Source organism: Caretta caretta, chromosome 10, assembly GCF_965140235.1.
Source record: "Caretta caretta isolate rCarCar2 chromosome 10, rCarCar1.hap1, whole genome shotgun sequence".
Lineage (NCBI taxonomy): Eukaryota > Metazoa > Chordata > Testudines > Cheloniidae > Caretta > Caretta caretta.
In genome coordinates, this window is record NC_134215.1 from 3,300,756 (window position 1) to 3,317,357 (window position 16,602).

Here is a 16,602-nt window from a genome sequence, read left to right on the forward strand (position 1 = left end):
ATCACTTGTCTTCATCCCAAGCTCACCATGTGTGGCAGTGAAGATGACAGGGGTGAGGTACATTAACCCAGTTTTTCCTTTTTTATCCCTGGAGCCATAATAGGTCAAATTACAGTTGGTCAGAATTGGTGCTTAGTGGTAGGGGGAAGATTGCACTGCCCTTAACTGTGCTAGGGTTATACAAAGGAATCCAGGCCCAGCTCTACAAAGTCAACTCCAATGCAGTTGTTGACCCAAACACAGTGGTTTCAATGGAAGTTAGGAGTCTAAATACCATCATGGATCTGGGCTGTAGGGGCCAGAATGTTAAGCTAATGCTTGTGAGGAGGAATGAATAAAACAGGAGGTGGCCTTCTGAAGCCCTAGTTCTGTTTGAAGCCTCACAGCCCATGAGGGATTGTGCCACACAGACTTCAGGCACTAAGTTGAAGACAAGTACAAATCACCCTCAGTGAGGATTTTTTAAAGTTGTACACTTTTGGGGGGGAAGGGAGAAGAATGTCCCCTTCTCCTTTCAGAGATTCTTCATGGTGGTTCTAGTGATCAATGCACTAGAGGAGAAATACTAAAACCATAAAGAACTTTAAATATTTTATTTTTTAAAAAATGTATTCTATTTACACTCTGCAAGTAAAAATCTGTATACAGTTAAAAAAGAATCATGTACAGTATGGCTTCATACATGAAAAAGTTAACTTTGAGTAGCCACTTATGGAGCATTGCAAGGATATGATGCATTCTGTCAGATCTCTCTATAAAAGGCTATTATCTGTGAGATAAACCTATATTACTATGCCTTATGAGAATTAAAGTAGTGTGGTTGGAAGGCATGAAACCATGGCCTTTCATCAGTGGTAAATTTGCCCAGAAACTCTTCAGTTATTTATTAATCTGATTCTCTCAGAGCAAGACATATCTTCCATTTAAGTTGCGACTTAAATACCAGAACACTACTGTCCAATGGTCTGAGGTAAATGCTTTGCAAAGGATATTCCTTTATTGGAGGCAGCTGTACAAAAAATTAGGTGTGTGAATTAAGACTATCAGTCACTTATTGCACCTTAAAGCTAGGCAGAGGTCTTTATGGTACTGGCATTTCCATTTTAAAACAGGAAAATGTATAATGTCCTAGTTTATACCACTTGCAGTTTATAAAGTGTTGCCTTATATATTTTAAGAAGAGTTTCTCTCCTGCTCCCCAAGCACCTGGAACAGCAAGCTTTAGTGCTGATTGAGCCTGGTGCCTGCCCTGGTGAAAAAACACTTGACTAAGGCAGTGGTGGGCAACCTGCAACCTGTCAGGGTAATCCACTGGCAGGCCGTGAAACAGTTTGTTTACATTACTGTCAGTGGTTTGCTGTTCCTGGCCAATGGGAGCTGTGGGAAGCCGCAGGGACACGCTGCTGCTTCCTGCAGCACCCATTGGCTGGGATTGGTGAATCGCAGCCACTGGGAGCTGCGGGTGGCTATGTCTGCGGACAGTCAATGTAAACAAACTGTCTCGCGGCCTACCAGATGTCCACCACTGCTCTAAGGTCTGCCATTCACTAGATGTTAGCCCCTAGACAATCACTGTCTGAACTTCCACCTCTCCTTCCTGGGAGGCTATCACAAACTCTCCTACGTGCTCCATTATTTCAATATCCTCTGATGCAACCATTGTCACAGTTGCTTCTTCTGTCTCAATGCTACCCTCTGTTGTCAGCACAGCTCCTTCTCCAATAGCCGAAGCCAGTGTCATGGCAACCTGCTCTGTAAGACTTTCTGGTGTTGCTATGGTGATAGTGTCTGCAGTGTCAGTAGTTACTTCAGAGTTTTCTGCCACTGTAACGTTCTGCACAATGATCTGGTGGCCAGAGTTTGCTTGATTTACTATTTGCTGCACAACCTTCATAATGTGACTGTCAACCTAAGTTAAGAAAAAAGTTTATTAATAATCCAGACAATTCCTCTTATTCAGTGTATTGTGCTTACTGCTGCCCAGCTACAACTAACTGCAGCCTGGTAGCTTTTTAGTGAGGTAATACAAACAATTAAATAGGTTCAGATGAATTCAAATGTTTATTGAAGGTATGGCATCTTAGTGAGAGTGAGATAGCTGGAATACTTTACATCTCATCTCACTAGAGAACAGCTGGTATTTGAGGAAGAAACAGTTTGTATAATGAAGTCAAGACAAGTTTTTTTAAAAAACTGTTTAAAACTAGCATGAGGGATGTCACACATCCAGGTTCTCAAATACCAGAGTGATGGCCTCAGTGTAAGAACTTAAAGATGAACCATAATTTGTTACAATGTGTCCAGCAAGAGACTAGCCAGCCTCACTTTAGCTTTGCAGTTCCAACCAGGAAGTTGAACCAAACCTGAACACTGGTTCAGAGAGGTTTTTTTTTGAATGAACTGAATCCAAAAAACCCCTGAACTGGTAACTTGTTCCAAACAGGTTGAGTAATCCAATGCTAAGGGACATCTCTGTAGTCTTTTGGGAGTGCTGAGGAAGGGTATGTCTCTCTGCTCCAACCCGGGGGGGCAGAGACACTACACTTCCAAGGAAGCCACTGGAAGAGGAGAATGGGAGAGAAGGTTTCAGGTATTGATAGGACTAATCAGGGGAAACTACTACAACTTCCAGAACACCTCGATCGCCTCCTGCTGAGTGCTTGTCCCTCCTATGCAAGTCAGCATAGAAAGGATGTTTTCTGGCCTGAAATTCACTTTGTACATGACATAAGAGCGGCCACACTGGGTCAGACCAAAGATCCATCTAGCCCAGTATCCTGACTTCCAACAGTGGCCAATGCCAGGTGCCCCAAAGGGAATGAACAGAACAGGGAATCAAGTAATCCATTCCCTGTCACTCATTCCCAGCTTCTGTCACCTTAACAGTCAATTATGACTGACAGAGGTCTGGAGGATGTTGTACTAGTGAATGCAAATAACTTGTAAATTTTTCTACAGTGAAAAATACTTCATTGTATTCTTTTGCTAGGAGTTAGTGCAAGCATGAGTGTGAGACATTAACCTACAGGAAACGTAGCTGAACTGGTTACTGAACCATCATTTTAGATTCCAATTCAAATGCTAACTCAACCGCAGAGTTAAGAAATATTGATAATTCCAACCAGAATTGAATCAAATTAAACTCCTTCATTCCAACTATGATTTTTTTGGTTTTAGTACACTTGGTGAAATTAAGAGAACAGTAAGTTTCACAAAGATCTTATGGTGTTAATGTGAAGTCCTCACTTATTCAGTATGTACACTGGCTATAAAGCCCAGTCTGCAAAACTACATATTTGGGGGGGGGGGGAGCTAGCTGGGTTTTAGTATACTTAGTGTGGCTTTCAGGCACTGTATGTTCATCTTAACAGTGGGTAATGGACAACAAGATCCGAAAGGAGCATCATAATTGGCAGCCTACCTCGTGTCTTGTTCCCTCTATTATTTCAGTAGCTTCACTGGTCTCCATTTCTTCAGTAGCAGTCTGGAAAGAGACAAAGCAAAAGATTGCTAAAGAATGCTATAACTTTGCAACTGGAATGTGGGATCCTTCTCAACATTCTTCCTGTTCTCCCTCTGCTGCTATGACCTGTCTTTCTCAAGGAGGCAGCTGTATGTAGTTCCCTCCAGGCCTTATTAACACAAGTTTCTCAGAAGTGATGCAGGGTGCGCCCCTCTTAGAGGCACAGCATCCTTTCGCCATAGCACCCTGTGGACTGATGGACTCTTCTCCCCTATTTATTGCATTACAGGTGAGCAATGCACAGAACTGTGCAGGCATTTAGTTACAGCATGGTTTCAGTGGAACACAAGCCCTTCTTCCTATCTGCCCTTCCTTATCCACTTGTTACTAGCAGCCTGGGATAGTGGCTTATTACCTCAATGATGTATTCCTGAGTATCTGCCACCACTGAAGAAAATTCTACTAGAACAGTATGAGGATCTTCAGAAATAACTGTTGCCGCTAAGTTGTCAGCTGATTGACTTTCCTCAGAAACCATCACTTCTTCAACCTCTTTCAATGCAAGAAGGCAGCCACCTGAATGATATTTCAGGAATGTCAAGAGAATGTTAGTCTACTATGAAACAAGAGAAACAGGATTTTCACACCCAAAATCAAATGCTAGGTCCCACCTAATGACACATTTTATGGGCTACTGCTAGGTGGAAGCTAGCAGCAGTTATGTAGTCTTTCTCCCTACCCCCACCAAACATTCTGGCCCAAATTTTAGGCTCCAAAGACATGCTACCTTGGAAACTAGAATCCAGCCTCAACAACTAATACAATGGAATTACTAGGACCATACAAGAGTTTGAGTGCTTAAATCAGATTGGACTTCAAAAGTCTTGCCCAATAAGAACAGAGGGGGCAAAAGCAGGCGGTACAGGGCGCTGGTAAGAAGTGGCCGCTGATGCTGGCCTGTACGCAGCCGACTATAAAGTGCTGCTGTGGCAGCATTTTAACGTTGCTGCCCCTTTTGTCCATTTCCCCCTCCAAATCTGCAGCCCTGCCCCTAGGGACCCTGCAGGCAGGGCCCCCGATGGGGAGTGGGGGAAAGAGACAGTGATGTCTAAGGAGGGTACTTTGCCATGGCAGCACTGTGTAGTTGCCCCATTTACCCCCTCCCAGGTCACTGCCAACAGGGGGAAGGGGCAGCTGCCCCAGGGCTGGCCACTGAAACAGGCCTGGGGCTCCCAGCTGCTGCTGCTACCACAAGCGGAGGCCAGAACCCTGGGCCCTTTAAATCGCCACCGGAGTCCTGGGCAGCATGGGCCAGACAGTGTGGATGGGCTGGCTGGGGGAGGCTGACCCCCTAGCTGGGCCCCTGTACATGTAAATGCTTAATGTTACTTTCACCCCTGAGAATAGATCCCAAGATTCCTTGATATCCCTCATAAGCAGCCAGGCCCTTGTACCAGTATACAATTCAGCATATTTATGTTCCTAGCAAAGCTGTAACTATTCTCTAGAAGCATTATATGCCAACGTGATTTTAGAACATATTTAGTATATATAAGAAGAACAAGTAGTGTGACTCAATGGGTGCTGATCCAGTCAACCACGTAAATATTTGCAAGTGTTCTGAATATTATTATTTGCCCAGCAGACCATAGCAGCTTCAACTAGACACAGCACACCCCTTTATGGCATTTCACAGAAAAAGGTAGTAAGATAATGGGCAATTTCACTTGTCAAGAAACCAAAAACAAAATGTAGAGGTAGATTTCACGTTTAATTTTGCAGAACACAAAATGTAAGCAGCTGTTGGCACCTGGCACTTCTATTGTGTTTTAATCCCTTTGATGTTGGGAGACAGGTGAACTTGCATTAGTTTATGAAGACACCTGTTTCTTCTGGCCTCACCTGAAGCCTTGGAGAATGTAATAATTACAGGATAAAATAGCCAAATCCATATTGTGAGATTCAGAGTGGAAGCTGTGCGGAAGAGAGGATCTCTCCCCTTTCAAATGCTGCATTTACGGATCATGGAAGCTAGAGTTTGAAACACAGATAGCTCAGTGTTTTTGCCTCTGTCAGACTTAACACAATGAATTTGATTTCACTGATTTCCACTTTTAGTTACTGTTGTACTAGATGAATGGACCAGTTGTTACCCATAAACCAGTTCTCTTACTGATCAGGGTTGCTTTTGGGTGGAAGGGTGAATGTAGAAGGGCTTTATTTAGTAGTTTAAAGAATAAATGTTGCACCTTTTGATGCCACTCAACAGCAGGTAAACAATCAACAGCTTATAGGAAAGGTAGCTAGAGCCCATTCAAACAAGACTGGTCTATCAGCCACTGAATTAGCTTAGTGTGACTTGAGCAGGCCTTGTCGTCACATTAATCAGAGAGGTTTACTGTTACATGGAGTCATACAAAATGATCACTAAGATTCAGCCATAGCAGGGCAGGTGGCCCAAATCAAGCCACAAGAGAATCCCACCATAGACAGATGACTCCCTATCTCACCTTTGGTTTTTAAGTGCCTGTTAAGAGTACCATGCTCTGCGAACCCACGTCCACACTTGTAACATTTGTATGGCTTTTCGCCTGTGTGGTGACGGATGTGACGAACCAACGAGCCCTTCTCCCGAAAGCCCCGGTTGCAGAACTGGCAAGTGTAGGGCTTCTCTTCCAAGTGAGTGCGGAAATGAACCTGCTGGGCATTCTGCAGCATAAAGTGGATACGATGGAAGAATGACTGATAGGAACAAACCACTTAAACAGCCTCTTACAAGGAGTATTCTAGTTCTGACTTTGGAACAGACACCCCTTTGAGGTTTTCCTCTCTGCCAAGGCAGGAATATGCCTCTGCCACAGGTACGACACACATTATTCTTGAATGAGGAAACAGCTCCCACTATTTCTCTACTGAGAGATGAACTGCAAGGCCATTGTATCTAATAGTAGAGTCCAGGATCCTTTAGTTCTCCTGGAACAGCTCAAGATCGCTAACTAAAATAAAACAGACAAAAACTGCATTCCCTCCACTGCATTAGGAGTCAATTACAGAATGTCTATAAGGAGGCTGACATTGGTCCAGTGTGCTAACCGCAGCCTATACCTAGCACTTCAGAGGTAACTGCATCGTACTGTTTCTGAAGGCAAACTTCATTCCCCAGAGGTGATTAACTTATGCTTGTACATAGCAACTGATCTCTTAACTAATCTTAACTAACTCTTAACTGGCAAAGAAAAAAAGTCAGTTCACATAGCAAGTCTTTTTTTTCTAACAAATCTGCTATTTGCCGTACCAATCCCCTGCAGCACAGGCTGTCCATCCAGAACAGGAGGGAATTTTCTCCAAAACTTGTTTGATTCTTACCCCTCACTTTAAGTCCCTCATTCTTGGATCTCAAAACAATTTAAAACTTTTTTTAAAGCGTTTCAGTTCTCTGTTAGACAAAGCCTGTTAACTTTCCACAGAGCATGACTTTGGGGAGCAAAGATCTGCAGACAAGAGTGTTTTGGAAAGAGGCACCTACCTTTGTTTTGTATCTCTTGCCACACTTTGGACAGGAATATGGCCGCTCATCTGAGTGCACCCTCTTGTGTCCCTTCACATGCGCGATGGTCTTGTAGAGCTTGCCACACTCACCACAACGGAAGCGCCGCTCATTGACATGCACTTCTTGGTGCTTTTTCAACAGGTAGCCTTTCATGAACTCCTTACCACACTCCTCGCATTTAAACACTTTGTAACCTAAAGGGAGACGCACCTTAGACCACAAGCAACAGCAGCACAAGGGAATTCTGAAATCGTTACTGCACCAAAGTAATAACGTGGTTATAGCATGTCTGACCAGAAGGACTAGATGGCACAGGGGAGTTAATGTAAGATGATGGGGTGCTTCTCCCCTTCAGAGCCCTGGTTCAAATCAAGATCAGGTTGATAATGGTTCCGTTGGTACTATCTAATGACTATTTTGTGTCTTACATGAAGCAGATCTGGTCTCAAACCAGTTCCCAGTATTTTTGCCCACATCAGAGATCACCCAGTTCGCACTCGTCAGCAGTATCAGAGCCAAGAAGACTGAAGTCCATCTGTCCCTGCATTTTAATAGCGCTCCCTCCACAGCAAGGCAATGTGCATGCATGTAGCGGGAACATTTGTCCTGCTGCTAACTGTGCCGTACCTTTTATGTGGCTACAATGAAAGACTTTCTGCAGAAGGCCATTCTTGTACCCGCCTTGGAGTGCAGTGGGCAAGAGGGGGAATGATTTTTCCATAAGCATTAACAATGGATAATAAATATGGGGTCTTCTCCATTCTCTTAATTCTAGTAGCTGCCTATTCATTACAGGATACAGCTCAAAAATTGTACTTGTTTGCTTTTAAAGCAAGTCAAGGAGCTGTTCCAGCCACTCACAGATCTGGTCTCTCGTCAATCTTTTCCCTGTTCATCTAGAATCCAGCTCTCATGTTCCTTACGCTAGTGGGGGGAAGTTTGTGTGGAAGAGCCGTCACCTCTGCACCTCCTGAAATATGGAGCTGCTTTTGCATTTTTTAACCTAGACTTTACATCACTTTCAGATCTCAGGGGAAGTCTCTTCTCAATTGTTCTGACCTCCATTTCTCCATTAGTGTTTTAAACGCTAATTGAGTCTGCATGCAGTTGTGGGATAAAGTTTGCACAACAAATGCTATACAAACCGTTCAGATATGTACATTTGAGAGAACAGCATTTGCAGTAGGCTTACCTAGATGTCCTTTGATGTGTATTTCAAGGGAAACAGACCCACTGAAGACTTCACTACAGTGAGGGCAAACATAACTTTTGTATCCGTTTGTTTCTGTATCGGTCTATTGAAATTAAATATCATAATATAAGTGCCTTTTCCATACATTATGTGGAATCAATATTCCTAATCGAAATTCTAAGCTAAATGCCCTTTGATTTAAAGAAAAATCAAGTTATCAAAGAAGCAGATGGTGCTAACACTGCAAGTTCTAACGCACAAAAAATATTACACTCTGCTGGTCACTATGCTGATACATAGTGCATAAATATTAAAAGTGTAGATACAATGAAGCTAATGCCTAAGGTGCTCACATGGGCTGTTAGGAATCACATGTATTTCCTGTAGAAAAAGAAAACAAGCTAATTGATAAAAGCACATGATGCAAACATACAGTCTCTACTTGCTCTACTTCAACACACTGTTCCCCACACTGCTCTTCTTCTGCTTCCATCTCTTCATTTTCTAGTTCTTCTGTAGCAGCCACACCAGGTTCATCTGATTTTTGCATCTCCTCCACAGTAACTTTTTCTATCACAATCCCAGAATTCCTCATGGCCTGCCTCAGCAAGTTCTCATTGTTCACTTCCCATTCACATGGTAGTTCCTCAGGATTTGATGGCTAAAGAAAATAAAATACTCAGATGATAAGAACAGCAGATGTGAAGTCAGCCTTTTAGACAAAAGAACTCTGGGTATTCCAGTGCTTGTCACCAGGGTGACCGGTTCTGTGATCTCAGATACCAGAAAGCAAAAGAGATGTGTCTGCTTTGGAGAAGTCCGAGAGCTTGAGAAACTCCAGTTGAAAGGATACTTTCCAGCCTTTCACTTGGAGTCTAACCTCAGGGAGTGGCCATAAAATATGGCCATTTTAGGTCACCCAAGTAGTATACCAGACATCACTGATCCCATACAGATACATGACAGATCACTTTTTTGATTTTATAATAGAGACTGTAAACTCCACGACCAGATGCTCTAGTATGGTCTTTTCAGGTAACCTACACAGCCATTTTTTTTTCTCTTAACATGCAGGCTGTTTTCCTATATCGGGGGTAAGCAACCTACGGCGAGCTGATTTTCAATGGCACTCACACTGCCCGGGTCCTGGCCGCCAGTCCAGGGGGCTCTGCATTTTAATTTAATTTTAAATGAAGCTTCTTAAACATTTTCAAAACCTTATATACTTTAAATACAACAATAGTTTAGTTGTATATTAAAGACTTATAGAAGGAGACCTTCTAAAAACATTAAAAATGTATTACTGGCACGCAAAACCTTAAATTAGAGTGAATAAATGAAGACTTGGCACCACTTCTGAAAGGCTGCCGACCCCTTTCCTATATGCTTTTGAGATCAGTTTCACAGCATGAGCAGGAAAAGCATCCTTACCCTTATTTACACCTGGCTTATTAGCTTCTTTTAAGTTTCATATTCACATCAGTTAAGATGTTAGTAAATAAGACATTAGTAGCACCACAGACTTTTGTTTCTCCCCAAGCAAGAGGTTATATTGACAACCAGATGCCCTACCACTCTCAGGTCCTATAAAGCAGTGGTCTCCAAAGTGGGGTGCGCGGCAGGAGGAGCACCACCGAAGGAGCGCTGCTGGCACGGCAGCAGCTCGGCTCTCCCCGCTCTGTCTTCGGCGGCACACTGGCGGGGGCTTTTTTTTTTTTTTTGCACATCCCTAGAGCTGGCCCTGGGGAGGTGCATGATCCAAAAAGTTGGAGACCACTGCTATAAAGAACCAGTCAGCAGCATGAGCTATGTCATTATTTTCAAAGGAGTTCAGAATATTTGCCATCTAGTGTTGGAACTGAAGTTCTACAGGAAAGGAAGCTACTGAACGTAACAGAATTAAAATTAGCCTATACAAGCCCTGTGCGGACCTTCCTGAGTAAGTCCTCTTTAGATTCCTCTCCTTTTGAGTGTGTCCTTGGAACTGATGGGAAGGTGAATTTATGTGAGTAATGCTACCTTCCAACTCAAAAGCCCTGGCCAAGGAATAGCAATTCTGCTTCTTTGCATAAAATATGCGAAGGGTATCCAACAAAAACAAACACTCACCTCTTGATCCAAGGATTTTGCATCAACAACAGGAAGCTCCTGCATTTGGACATGGACTTCATGAAGGACATTGCCTTTTGCATCTGTTAATAGGTGAATCACAGGAGTCTCAATGGATTCACTTGCTATAGGTGAAACCGTCTCTGTGTTTGAACTACAGGATTCTTCAAGAAAAGAAGCACAGGATTAAACAACCACTCTAATTCTGAGTGTGAAGCTAAACCCTATTTACAGCCACTTGACCTAATTCTACTTCAGTGTATCTTACTCAGTGTATCTAGAAATATTAACCTCTGGCTGAAGGACTGCTTTTTTGCATTTACCCTGTATAATCCTTTTCAAGCATTGTTCCATACAATGAAATACAGCATTTTGCAGATGGATACATTTCAACACGGATTTCCATGTCAATTTTGTGATTATAATGGTCTTAGTGCCAGATTCTCAAATAAATCTTCCAATCTATGATCCGTATTTATTCATCCATGGTACGACTCTGTCCATGTGCACTCTGGATTGATAGGTTCGCTACCTGTCCAGAGGTAGTTGTTTCTTTCTAAAAAAATGGGAGCCAGATTGCCTGCCCACCCCCGTCCCCAACGTGCACACAAAATATAAAAAAAAAAAATGAAGGAAAATAATGTTATTTGAATGCCAGGAATGTCACGTGACCTACACTTTGTTTGATGCAGGACATGCATTTGCTATTTCACTGACCTGTTGGCAGGTCATCTTTGCTAACAACTATTTCTTTGCTCACGTTGAAACGGATTTTTTCAGTGCAAGGTGTCAAAGATTTCAGATGCCGTGTCAAAGCTCCTGATTCCCTGAAGCTTTTCCCACACTTCTTGCATTTGTAAGGTCGCTCATCTTGACAAAGTAAGAGAAAGCATGAATCATTACCAAATAAATTTTATTAACTCCATCCAAGAATTTTCACTTGATCAAACATACGTCTAATACAGCATTTCCCAACCTTTTGGGGCAAGTGTAGTTGCCTGTGCCCACTACCTTCCATCCAATTACATGCACTATCTGCAATGGCAAGAGTTTTTAAAACTGGGCTTCTGAGTAGCCCCAACACCATGGGATTTAGACTGCACTCAGCTCAATGCAAGGTGGAAAACAGTGGAGTATTTCAGCTCATCATTTAAGGCAAGATGGAGGAGCCAAGTACAGCCCAGTCCAACAATTAGGAACCACTATACTAAAACAGACAGTATCTTACCTGTGTGACGCCGGTGGTGTCGAATGAGAGACCCCTTTGTCCTAAATGATGTTCCACATAATTTACATTCATAGTCCTTCCTGCTACTATGAGTGATCATATGAGCTTTAAGGATACTGGCCTAGAAAATGAGTTGATTTTAAAAAAATGGGTAGCAATGCTCCTTTATTAGTTGTTTTACATTTGAACAAATCAAAGACATTCAAGAACACTCACACTACTAATAAAAAATGCAACTGCAGAACTGCTAGAATGTTGAGAAAAAACACAAAGTTCCAGCCATTACCAGGATTAAAGAAGTGCTTGTATCATTAAATTTACAAGTGAAGATAATGGACATGTTGGAATGCAGCCTAATGCAAAACTACATCAGTTATATAAGCCTTCCTGCTTCAGGGCTTAAGCCAATTACTACAGTTAAGAAGCAGCTTCACCTGCAGATTATTCCATGATTGTCCATTATAGAGGTTTCACACTTTCCTCACTGGCCACTATCAGAGACAGTGTAGTAGACAAAGATAATGGTCCACTGTGTGATCTAGTATGGCAATTCCTTTGTAGACAGTAATTAAAGCTTTATCATGAATGTCAAATTTGACTGACTGGCACTAGTTTTGAAAGGAGGTCAATCTCCAAATAAGATTATGTAGTAGGAAATGAGTTCTCTATCAAGTCTGAAGAGATCATGATGCACAACTGTCCTAAAAGATTTGAGCATATGAACATTACAAAAGTAGACTGTAAAGCTACCAGCTCCATAACTTACTGTTTTAAACGTCTTGTGGCATAACTCACACACATATCGACCTTCTTTATTAACCAGCAGCTTAACCCTGATCAGCTCTGTGGAGCCATCTTGTTCCAGGTCATCGGGGCTGCCCTGCCCTTCAGTGATCTCACCATCAATCTGGCCATTTGGGTTTTCAAAAACATGTTCTCCTGTGACAATGACTTCTTTGATGTGCCCACTACCTGGGAAAATGATATGAAGACAGCTACGTTCTTTACATAACAGGTTCACGTGACTCAATGGATTCAATCTTTTAGGATATCAAGTAGTGGAAAGAAAAGAGAAGCAGGTGACTACACACGAATGGTATATGCCAGAGTCAATATTGACTGATTATGGAACTCTTTATTGCGTTTTCAAAGTCATTCTAAAAGGTGTTAGAGCTCAGGATGGATGTTCTTTGAAGTGGAGTTTTAAATCTGAGTATATTTATTGTGTATTTTACTTAAGTTAGAGTTGGAAAGGTGCCTTGCAGGATTTCCATTCATCGTGGTAGCTGCAGAGATTTAGTATGCTACCTCCTTAGTTCTACCAACCCCAAAGCTCAGGAGCCGCACACAGATTCCTATGTGACAGTTTAACACATTGTCTCAACCACCAGACTAGTCAACAAGGCCTTTTTTAATCAGAACTATGACAGGGATGTCATCTCACATAACCTTAGAGAGTAAATGCCACAATCATTTGAGTTGGAAGGGACCTGTAACTAAGTGGTCTGCAGCATGGATTTATTTTGTACAGAAAATAGGCAATACGGTGCAAGCCAAAATCAACTGCACTGCGGAGACACTAAAACAAAAAGTTGTACTTCTGCCAAACTGCATTAGACAGGGATGCAGTGATTATGGACCAAATGGAAAACTGACAGGGAAAGAGTCAAACTTTCTAACTGTGTACAGCTTCAACAGAAAAAAGTATTCTGTAATTACGTTTCTTCTAGAGGACCTATCAATTTACTAAAATGAATACATGCAGAAATGAATAATGGATGTAAGGTTTCAGAAACCTTAATGTCTTTATTTTAAGAAGAGAAAATATTTCCATTACTAATTATTATGGGCATTGATTAATAATTTAATGTGACTTCACTTGAACTAAAAATCTAAAATTCTATTGAGAAACCATCTTCAGTTGCAGAGTTAACATTGCCACACAAGGACCTACATACACAAAAGTTTATTTAATTACAATTTTTGCCTCCAGTTTAGAATTCACTCCAGAAGATCCAAGTTATTTCTAAAACAGTCAAGGTCACCCTTGTGATGTAACAGAGAACTCCTATCCACAAAACTTTCTTAGGAAGTGGCACAGCAATTTTCAGACCAGAAGATGTGTGTATTAAAGTTATAACTCCCTAAAAACTGGAATTTGCAAAAGAAGCCATTAACTGAAAACTAGTATATGTTTTCATTGCTTAAAAAAGCACCTAAAATCGGTTTCTCCCCATATACACAATGGAGTGAAGCTAAATCAACTCTGGCAGTATACAGTATTGACTATGAAATCAAATTCTTACAGACCTGGTGAGGGCACCACTCAAATTTACAATGCAACTCCATCGGACTAACCTTTAGAGTAAGGCAATAGACTAAATGATAACAGATTACTAAAGTAACATCTGTTACATAAAAACCTTGCAACTTACCTACTATAGAAGATGCATTACTGATTTCTTCTGCTATTGAAGATGCTTCAACAACTATATGAGCAACAGTTATGGACTCCTCAACAGAAGGAACAACCTGCTGTAACAGATAACGTTTTAGTAAGAAAAGTTAAAATCACATCTTACGTTCACTTATGATAGATTATTGTTCTAATTATTTTGAGACATGGCTGTCACCTTCTGTACTTCTTGGCTAGGAAGACTTGTTGATGGGGCAGTAATGGCTTCTTGAGTTCGCTGACAGATCTTTTGTAATTTGTGTTGTACAAATTCTTCCAAAGAGGTGAACTCAGAATGGCAACGACCACACTTGTGAACATCATCTTCATCTGCAATTTAATATGTAAGAAATTATTAGATTTGGAAGTTAACGTATACGATGTTTAAGACTGTATGACAACAGCCCTTTGCCATCCAGTCTACTAAATCTCCCACAATATGAAGAGAGAAAGTTGGAATTGGAGCGTGTAAGAATTAGGACTATTTCTACCCCATTAAATACATTTTTGCTCCTACAGCAGTATTTTCTTTCGGGGTCTGTAGAGGTTTGTGATGTTAATTTGCTTACAGGGCAACACTATGGCATTTATGCATCACAGGGACACGGGCTGGACAGGTCACAGCAACAAGATAAGGGGCTCCAAGTTTTTGAAGCCAAGTTACATAAACACTTTGTGCAGTCTTGCAAAAGGATCATGAACATTTACCAACACACAGAACAGAGCAGAGGATATTAAAAAAGAAATCTAGTGACATGTTCCTTGCCCCCCCCCCCAAAAAAGTGGGGTTACTCATCCCAAGAGAGTGAAAATTTACAAAGCTGCCTTACTACATAGCCCATTACAGCATCTCCCTCAATCAGCACTAACCCTCACTATCTGCCTAAGAAACCTGGAAAGGGATAGGAAGCCTTAATCAGGAAATAAAACCAAAAAGAGACAGCCTTTGGAAGAGGACTTCTAGTGTCTAGAGAGCTGCTTTCTAGGAACATAACAACAGCCATACTGGATCAGACCTGAGATCCATCTACTTCAGTATCTCATCCCCAACTGTGGCCAGCATCAGATCCTTCAGAGGAAGGTGTAAGAACCCCCCCCACCCCACATTAGGTCTCAACTGGATTTCTACTAGTTAAGAGATTAGTTTACACGGTGAAGCATGAGGTTTAATATCCCTTCCAAATTTGTTGTTAGCATTAACTCACATAACTCTGGATACTGTCATTCATACAAATGTCCAGTCCTTTTTTTGGATCTTGCTAAATTCTTGGCCTCAACAATTTCCTGTTGCAATGAATATGCATTTCCTGAAAGATACTTCCTTTTTCAGTTTTGAATTAGCTATTTTTTAAAAATTTAATGGACTATTCTCTTGTTGTGTTGTATGACAGGGAGAACTGAAGCTCCCGATCTGCCCCACTAGAACATTTCTCATTTCATCAGGTCTCCTCTTATCTCCTTTCTAAGGGAAATTACCCCAAATTTTTTCCCCACGCTCTGCCAATGAGTTTCCCCAGGCGCCTAATCATTTCCATCACCCTTCCCTGCATCCCCTCTAATTCTGCAACATCCTCTTGGAGATGGGCGACCAGCACTGCAGGCGATGGTCCCCAGGAGACGCCAGCGCCGCAGCGGGGAAAGCTATTCCACTGGTCTTTGGCTTAGTCCCCATCCCAGGCCTTATGCCGCGTAACACCGTTTGCCTTTTTTTGGCCGCGCTGCCCACCGGGCAAAGGCCGCCTCCGCGCTGGTGACCCCCAGTCCCTCCCCTGGGGGGATACGGTGAATTCGGCCTCCGCCGCGCTCCCCTTTCCCGGGCACGGCTGTGCCTCCATCCGCAACGCGCTCCGCTTGCCCGCCTGCTGCCGGGGCCCCTCGCCGCCCTCTCCGGCGCCGGCGAACCGGCACAACCCGGGCTCCTCCGCAGACGGCGGTCCCTCGCGGCTCCCCGCTCGCCTGACCCGGCGGCAGGAGCACGGGGCGGGCGGGCGGGACGCGCGGGGAGGCGAGAGGCCGGGGCGGGCCAGGAGCGCTCTGGGGGCCCAGCCCCGCTGAGGGGCCCGGCGGGAGCCCCCCGCTGCTCCCGGCGGGCCCCCCCCCCTCAGCAGGCCGCGCTCCGCTCAGGCCCCGGCCGGGGGAGCGGGCCCGCCCCAGGCCCGTTACCTTCCTCGCTGAAGGGCGCCGGGAGGCTGAGGACGGTGGCGGGGCCGGCGGGCGCCGGGGCCGGGCTGGAGGCAGCCGCCGCCGCCCCCTCCTGCTCCCCGGCCGCGGCTGCCGTAAGCCCCGCCGGCCCTGCGCTCGTTGCCATCACGGCCTCCATGTCGCAACGCGCCGCACCACCAAGATGGCGGCTTTACGGCCGTGTCGTCATAACAACGGGCCGCATGCGGCGGGGGGGGCGGAGCAGGGGCGCGGCCGGCAGTGGGTGGGGCACCGAGGAGCCCCCGCGCAGGGGCCTCACTCTGACAACCACGCCTATGATCCCACCCTGACCCCTGACCTTCCGTGCCCTTCACGAACCTGAGCTCTCAGGTGACCAGTTACCGCCAGATGCTCCTTGGGGGCGGGGCTCCCGGCTCGCTTAGCCAATGAGCTGAGAGGAGGG

The 16,602-nt window shown here is 43.7% G+C and overlaps 1 protein-coding gene across 3 annotated transcripts; it reads right to left on the reverse strand.

The window, feature by feature from the left end:
• Positions 1-578: 578 nt before the first annotated feature.
• E4F1 (E4F transcription factor 1) lies at positions 579-16,332 on the reverse strand. Of its 3 annotated transcripts, none has more exons than XM_048867703.2 (14): positions 16,161-16,332; positions 14,176-14,327; positions 13,978-14,074; positions 12,309-12,514; positions 11,543-11,663; positions 11,032-11,184; positions 10,315-10,478; positions 8,639-8,866; positions 8,206-8,308; positions 6,990-7,207; positions 5,974-6,172; positions 3,879-4,039; positions 3,422-3,484; positions 579-1,909 (listed from the first exon to the last, which is right to left on the reverse strand). In XM_048867703.2, the coding sequence occupies exons 1-14, from the start codon at positions 16,315-16,317 to the stop codon at positions 1,562-1,564; spliced, it is 2,370 nt and encodes a 789-aa protein (XP_048723660.1). In that variant the 5' UTR covers positions 16,318-16,332; the 3' UTR covers positions 579-1,561. The 3 variants fall into 3 exon arrangements, with proteins under 3 accessions (XP_048723660.1, XP_048723659.1, XP_048723663.1); XM_048867702.2 differs by having other exon boundaries at positions 13,978-14,077; XM_048867706.2 differs by lacking the exon at positions 16,161-16,332 and adding an exon at positions 15,724-15,982 and having other exon boundaries at positions 13,978-14,077.
• Between the last annotated feature and the right edge of the window lie 270 nt (positions 16,333-16,602).